This window comes from Gossypium hirsutum, chromosome A02, assembly GCF_007990345.1.
Source record: "Gossypium hirsutum isolate 1008001.06 chromosome A02, Gossypium_hirsutum_v2.1, whole genome shotgun sequence".
Lineage (NCBI taxonomy): Eukaryota > Viridiplantae > Streptophyta > Magnoliopsida > Malvales > Malvaceae > Gossypium > Gossypium hirsutum.
Window position 1 is genome coordinate 105,915,333 of NC_053425.1, and position 8,009 is coordinate 105,923,341.

The 8,009-nt window shown below is 38.7% G+C and overlaps 2 protein-coding genes across 2 annotated transcripts; both read left to right on the top strand.

Annotated features, from left to right (window-relative positions):
* The first annotated feature begins 711 nt into the window (after positions 1-711).
* Positions 712-1,317, top strand: LOC107931647 (cytochrome P450 71A1-like). Its single transcript, XM_016863585.1, has one exon. The coding sequence runs from the start codon at positions 712-714 to the stop codon at positions 1,315-1,317; it is 606 nt and encodes a 201-aa protein (XP_016719074.1).
* Positions 1,318-6,387: 5,070 nt separating this feature from the next.
* On the top strand, positions 6,388-7,307 carry LOC107931648 (cytochrome P450 83B1-like). The gene is made up of 2 exons (XM_016863586.2): positions 6,388-6,603; positions 6,696-7,307. The coding sequence occupies exons 1-2, from the start codon at positions 6,388-6,390 to the stop codon at positions 7,305-7,307; spliced, it is 828 nt and encodes a 275-aa protein (XP_016719075.2).
* The last annotated feature ends 702 nt before the right edge of the window (positions 7,308-8,009 follow it).

Consider the following 8,009-nt stretch of genomic DNA (forward strand, 5'->3'; position numbering starts at 1 on the left):
GACTATGTCTATTTATAGGCTTGCAAAGCCATATTCTAGTAGGATTGAAACACCTTATCCTAATCAATATAAAATAGATAGAGTTTAATAAGATTTAAAAACCTTATTCTAAAATAAAATAAAAGAAGTCTAGTTCTATATGAATTTTACTTTTATTTTATTTTCCATCGTATTTTATTTAAATAAGAATTTGGTTCATTTAATTCTAATATTTACCATTTTGACACGAATACGAATTTAACTCTCATACCACGTGTTGAAAACGTAATTGAGAATTAATTGCTGAAATAATAATTTTATTACACAGTACAAACATTACACAATAGAAATACAAACTTTTCTTCTCTCTTAATTAACTACAGCTAGTTTTCTATCTCTCACACAATTTTTTTTTCACTTTCAGCACACACATTAATATACGAAATATACATATATAAACACAGTTTACCACATTAATGATTACTTATCCTTTAAATATATCATGAAACTTCCAGTAAGCATGTACTGATAATGTTTATTCTTTGAGTTGCAGGCCAATTTGTAAAGTTGCAGGCCACTTTGCAATCAATTTTAAAGCCACGTTTTGTAGAGTTGCAGGCCAAATTGAATAGAAACTCTTAGCTTCAATTTTATACCGACTTTGAAAGTCGGTTTGACTTCAACAGGGAGCATCCCTCCCAACTTTCTGACAGATTCATTGAGTAGAATAGAATGGCAATAGTAGTGTTTCTGGTCTTTCTTCTACCACTCTCCTTGTTCCTGTTCATTCTCCTAAAACATGGCAATTCTAATCGTCTTCCCCCTAGCCCTCCTTCTCTTCCTTTGATTGGTCACTTACATATGCAGTTGTTTGATAACTCAGCCCCTCATATTTTTCTTAGCAAACTCTCTCATATGTATGGTTCTCTCGTGTACTTGCGATTTGGGTTTAAGCCAATCCTTGTAGTTTCTTCAGCAAAAATGGCTAAAGAGGTTATGAAAACCCATGACCTTGACTTCTGCAGTAGACCTTATCGACGTTGTAGTCATAAATTATCTTACAATTCCTCGGATTTGGCTTTTTCACCGTATAATGACTACTGGAGGGAGATGAGGAAAATATGTGCTGTACATCTCTTTAGTAGAGTGCAACAGTATCGTCCCATCCGAGAAGATGAAGTTGCTCACTTGATTGAAAAAATATCCAAATTATCTGTTGATTCTAAACCTGTCAACTTGAGTGAAGCAATAACGTGCCTTTCCAGTACAGTAATTTGTAGAATAGCCTTCGGCAAGAGGTATGACGAAGAAGAAGCAGAAAGAAGCAGATTCTGTTAGAAATCAAACCCACTCCAAGCATAATCTAGAAGCATGAGACGTGGAGCAATTTTGTGCCATGCAAAGTGCTGAAATTTTAGCCATACAAAGTGCTCCATTATTGAGATGTTTTGTGGCTGGAAATTAAGTGGATTAATAGCCACATTTGTTGTCACTTTATCAGCCTATAAATAGAGGCTTGAACTTGTGTTGTAATGAAGAAAAAATGAGAAGAAAAAAGAAATAAGAGAAGCAACGTGAGTGAGAGTGAGAAGGTTAGCAAACCTTGAGTGAGTTAAAATCTAGCAGCAGCTAGACTATCTAGTCATTGAGAAAATATTTGTAATCTTCGTATTGTAATATATTGAGTGTGTAATAAAAAGTAAATTTTCGGCCCATCACGTTTCCAACAAGTGGTATCAGAGCTACGGTTCGGAGCTTGGTTCGGAGTTCGGTTCGTGTCCGGTTCGTGTCCAGTTCGGAGTACCTTTGGTGTTCATCTAACAAGTCGATATGGGCGACGTAATTCAGCTACAAGTTCCACAATTGACGAAGACAAATTATGGAAATTGGAGCATTCGAATGAAGGCTTTGCTCGGTTCGCAAGATTGTTGGGAGATCGTTGAAAAAGGATACATCGAGCCCGGAGATGCCGCTACAGAAGCAGCTTTATCAAATGACGCTAAGAAGGCGTTACGAGAAGCACGAAAGAAGGATCAAAAGGCCTTGAATAGTATCTTTCAAGGTATGGATGAATCAACCTTCGAGAAAATATCAGATGTGAAGAACGCGAAGAATGCATGGGAGATTTTGCAAAAATCATTTCAAGGTGTAGAAAAAGCTAAAAAGGTACGCCTTCAGTCACTTAGAGCTGAATTTGAAATGTTAAAAATGAAGAGCTCCGAGAATATCGATGACTATGCCAATCGTGTAAAATCGGTGGTAAATGAAATGAAACGAAATGGAGAAACTCTTGACGAGGTAAGAGTGATGGAGAAAATTCTACGGTCACTCACACGCAAATTCGAGTACGTAGTCGTTGCCATCGAAGAATCAAAAGATTTGTCAAAGATGTCGCTCGAAGAACTTGTGGGTTCTCTGCAAGCCCATGAGCAAAAGATGAAGCTAAATGAAGATAGTGAAAATCTTGATCAAGCCTTGCATAGCAAGTTGTCCGTCGACAACGGAGAAACAAGTAATAACTTTAGCCAAGGAAGAGGAAACCGCAGAGGATACCGTGGAGGCTACCGTGGTGGAAACAGAGGAGGAAGAGGATCACGAGGACGTGGAAATCAATCATATGGGAGATATCAAGAAAATAAAGATTATCAAACATCCAACCGTGGACGTGGATCTAGAGGTCGTGGCCGAGGCAGATTTCAAGAAAATAAATCTCAGGTACAATGCTACAACTGTAACAAGTATGGACATTTCAGTTACGAGTGCAGATCAACACACAAAGTGGATGAAAGAAACCATGTAGCAGTCGCAGCAGAAGGCAACGAAAAAGTGGAATCAAGTGTCTTTCTCACTTACGGAGAAAATGAAGATCGCAAGAGAAGTGTGTGGTATCTCGACAACGGTGCAAGCAACCACATGTGTGGAAAAAGGAGCTGTTCACAGAATTAGATGAAACAGTTCATGGAAAAATAACTTTTGGAGACAACTCACATGCAGAAATCAAAGGAAAGGGCAAGGTTGTTATAACACAAAGGAATGGAGAGAAGAAGTACATCTCAGACGTTTACTACGTACCAGCTTTGAAGAGCAACCTGATCAGTCTTGGTCAACTCCTAGAAAAAGGATATGAAGTTCATATGAAAGACCGCTCACTCGCCATCAGGAACAAAAGTGGAGAATTAGTTGTTCGAGTTGATATGACGCGAAATCGTCTTTTCACCCTCGACATCGAGTCTGGAGAAGTAAAATGCATGAAGACGGATCTGAAGAATGAATCATGGTTGTGGCACTTAAGGTACGGACATCTCGGATTTTCTGGCTTGAAGCTGTTGTCGAAGACAAATATGGTGAATGGATTACCAAGTATTAATCATCCAGATCAACTGTGTGAAGCCTGTGTCAAAGGAAAGCAGCATAGGCAGAAATTTGAAGTAGGAAAATCTCGAAGAGCTAGAAGACCATTGGAAATTGTACACACCGACATATCTGGTCCGTACGACATTGAATCACTCGGTGGAAACAGGTACTACCTAACTTTTATTGATGATTATAGCAGAAAATGTTGGGTTTATTTTCTCAAAGCAAAATCGGAAGCCCTAGAAAAATTCAAGGAGTTCAAAGCAATGGTGGAAAAACAGAGTGGTCGATATTTGAAGATACTCAGATCCGATAGAGGAGGCGAGTATACTGCAAAGCTTTATGAAAGTTTCTGCAAGGATCATGGAATCATTCATCAGTTAACAGCCAGACGCACTCCACAACAAAACGGAGTTGCAGAAAGGAAGAATCGGACAATTCTGGATATGGCAAGAAGCATGATAAAAGGTAAACACCTTCCGAGAACTTTCTGGGCTGAAGCCGTTGAATGCGCAGTTTATCTGTTGAATCAATGTCCAACAAAAAGTGTAAGACACAAGACACCAGAAGAAGCATGGAGCGATCACAAGCCAAGAGTTGGACACCTCAAAATTTTTGGATGCATTGCATATGCACACGTTCCTGAGCAACAGAGGAAAAAGCTTGACGATAGAGGAGAGAAGTGTATCTTTATAGGCTATGACAAAAGAAGTAAGGCCTACAGACTTTATAATCCTCTTACTAAGAAATTGATTATCTCAAGAGATGTCGAGTTCGATGAAGCGGATTACTGGAGATGGAGTGAAGAAGAAAAGAAAGTGGAAGGATTATTTTTCAACGAAGACAACAATGATGTCATCAACCAAGAAGAACAAGGCGATGATCAAAGTCCTGGTACAACAGCCCCTTCGTCACCAACCAGCAGCAGCGGAAGCAGCAGCTCAGATGAAGCACCCACAAGAACACGGAGTCTCAACGACATCTACAATTCTACGGAACCTGTAGAGACGCAGTTCGATTATTCACTATTCTGTCTAATGACAGAATGTGATCCAGTGACATACGAAGAAGCAATTGAAGACAATAAATGGAAGAAGGCCATGGACGAGGAGATTGCTGCAATAAGAAGGAATGACACGTGGGAGCTAACAAGTCTGCCAGAAGGACATAGCCCGATTGGTGTCAAGTGGGTGTACAAGACGAAGACCAACAAAGAAGGAAAAGTAGAGAAATACAAGGCAAGACTAGTCGCCAAAGGCTACAAGCAAAGACAAGGAGTGGACTATGATGAAATATTTGCTCCAGTCGCAAGAATAGACACAATTAGGCTTCTCATAGCGGTCGCAGCACAATACAAATGGAAAATCTATCAGATGGACGTCAAGTCTGCATTCCTGAATGGCTACTTGGAGGAGGAAGTCTACATAGAACAACCACCTGGATATAGCATACAAGGAAAGGAGGACAAAGTCTACCGATTGAAGAAAGCTTTGTATGGATTGAAGCAAGCCCCAAGAGCATGGAACACAAGGATCGACGAGTACTTCCGAAGAAATGGATTCATCAAAAGCCCGCACGAGCACACCCTGTACACAAAGAAGAATGGATATGGAGATATCATGATCGTATGCCTATATGTGGATGACATAATCTTCACCGGAAACAATCCAGGTATGTCTGATGATTTCAAGAAAGCTATGACTGAAGAATTTGAAATGACAGATATCGGTGAGATGTCATACTTTCTTGGAGTCGAGGTGAAACAAATGCAAGATGGAATTTTTGTCTCTCAAAAGAAGTATGCGGAGCAGATTTTGAACAAGTTCAAAATGAAGGATTGCAAGCCAGTAGTCACGCCAGCTGATCCAGGGATGAAGCTAAGTGTTGATTCGACAAGGGAGTCGATAAATCCGACGTTGTTTAAAAGTCTCGTTGGAAGTTTAAGGTATTTGACAATCACACGACCAGATATTACATATGCAGTAGGATTGGTGAGCAGATTCATGGAGAAGCCGAAGCAAGACCACTTAATTGCCGCAAAAAGAATTTTGAGATATATCAAAGGTACGATGAACCATGGTTTATTCTATACCCACTCACAAGATTCAAAATTAGTTGGCTACTCAGATAGCGATTATGGAGGAGACTTGGATGATCGGAAAAGCACTTCCGGATATGCATTCCACATCAGTTCCGCAGTTTTTTCATGGTCGTCAAAGAAGCAACAAACAATTGCTCTCTCAACATGTGAAGCAGAGTATATGGCCGCAGCAACTTGTACATGCCAAGCAATGTGGTTGAAGAATATTTTGGGAGAAATAGGTGTTTCAAATGAAGGTCCAATTACCATCTACGTTGACAACAAATCCGCTATATCACTTGCCAAGAATCCGGTGTCGCACAGCCGAAGCAAGCACATCGATACGAAGTATCATTTTATCCGAGAGCAAGTGAAAAACAAAAACGTGGAGTTGGTCCATTGCAGGACAGAAGATCAACTGGCAGATATTTTCACAAAGCCGTTGAAAGTGGAGACATTCAACAAATTCAAAGAGAAGCTCGGTATGAAAGTTGGGTTTGAGGGGGAGTGTTAGAAATCAAACCCACTCCAAGCATAATCTAAAAGCATGAGACGTGGAGCAATTTTGTGCCATGCAAAGTGTTGAAATTTTAGCCATGCAAAGTGCTCCATTATTGAGATGTTTTGTGGCTGGAAATTAAGTGGATTAATAGCCACATTTGTTGTCACTTTATCAGCCTATAAATAGAGGCTTGAACTTGTGTTGTAATGAAGAAAAAATGAGAAGAAAAAAGAAATAAGAGAAGCAACGTGAGTGAGAGTGAGAAGGTTAGCAAACCTTGAGTGAGTTAAAATCTAGCAGCAGCTAGACTATCTAGTCATTGAGAAAATATTTGTAATCTTCGTATTGTAATATATTGAGTGTGTAATAAAAAGTAAATTTTCGGCCCATCACGTTTCCAACAAGCCATGAGCTGCTTAATGAAAGTCAAGCCTTATTCTCAAGCTTCAGTTTTTCTGACTTCTTTCCTTACATGGGTTGGCTCGATAGATTCACTGGATTGCATAGTCGTCTTGAAAAAACATTCAAAGAACATGATACTTTTTATCAACAACTCATTGATGAACATCTTGATCCAAATAGGCTAAAACCGCAACAAGAGGACATACTCGACGTGTTACTACAAACATGGAAGGATCACGACTTTTCATTTGATCTGACTATCGATCAGATAAAAGCTGTTCTTATGGTCATTTCATCTCTACTCAAAACTTTTTATCATTAATTAACTTTTGCGCTTCACACATTGTACATATTTGTAACCCATTGTTATTCTTGCAGAACGTGTTTATAGCTGGAACAGACACAACCGCAGCCACTATAATATGGGTCATGAACTTTCTAATGAAAAATCCAAAGTGTTTGAAGAAAACTCAAGCGGAAGTGAGGAATTTGATCGGGAAAAGAGGTTTTGTAAATGAAGATGATACTCGAGATTTGACTTACTTAGAAGCTGTGGTAAAAGAAACCTTCAGATTGCAACCAATAGCTCCATTGTTAGTGCCACGAGAAACACTCCGAAAGTGCAATATAGGTGGGTACGATATACCTGCCAAAACCTTCGTTTATGTGAACACATGGGCAATAGGAAAGGACCCTGAAACTTGGGAAAATCCGGAAGAGTTTTATCCTGAAAGGTTCATTGGTAGTCCCACTGACTACAAAGGACAACACTTTGAGCTCATACCATTTGGTGCTGGTAGAAGGGCTTGTCCTGGAATGCATATGGGAGTTGCAGTAGTGGAACTTGCCCTTGCTAATCTTCTATACAAGTTCGATTGGGAAATGCCGATTGCGATGACAAAAGAAGACATAGACTTCGGTGTTAAACCTGGTATCACTGCACGGAAAAAGTATCCTCTTATCCTTGTGGCTAGGAAGATTTATGATTAAACAATCTCTGCCTTGTGATAGTTACTTGTGTACTGCTTGTTTATGAAAAGGTTTTTAGTAACACGGTCCATGTGGCTTTGATATTCAGTTAAAATAACAAGTTATGAATAAAATTCTCAATTTACACACATAATATATATATTCTCTTTTGCAGCAATAAGGGACAACAGGTGCCAATAATCAGTTAGAGGTGTGGCCTCAATCAACACAAAGGGTTGTTTAGGTTTCTATTCTAATATAATTTCTTTAATCGACTTTGCTGTTAGGGGTGGAGTGAAACTAACTAAAAAAAACTAAAACACTTAAAAATAATAAAATTTTTTAATTAAAACAATAATTTCATTGTATTAAAAAGAAATATATAAAGTTAAGTTTTTAAAAAATAATCTTTCTCGCAATAAAATTATATATGAATTTTAATTTAATATCAATTTAACATATAAATTTAAATTTAAATTAAATTTCATGAGTTACTAAAACCATTATCAGCCTGACCCATTAGCATCTCTATTTGTTACTAGGATCCTGGATAAAATTTGACGTTTACAAAGTGTTTCCAACTTTGAAATAAGATGAGACATTTCCATAATGTACTCTCTACTAGAGTTGTGCATGGGTCGGGCTAGTCAGCCCGGTTCGAAGGCCCTCCCAAAAAATGGGATGGTTCAAGTAAAAATATATGCTTGAAGTATAGGTTTGGGC

Bases quoted from the DNA above. Each gene is read 5' to 3' on its own strand.
- LOC107931647 (XM_016863585.1), top strand. From the start codon at position 712: ATGGCAATAGTAGTGTTTCTGGTCTTTCTTCTACCACTCTCCTTGTTC.
- LOC107931648 (XM_016863586.2), top strand. From the start codon at position 6,388: ATGGGTTGGCTCGATAGATTCACTGGATTGCATAGTCGTCTTGAAAAA. The intron at 6,604-6,695 runs GTCATTTCATCT...TTATTCTTGCAG, and splicing joins AGATAAAAGCTGTTCTTATG to AACGTGTTTATAGCTGGAAC.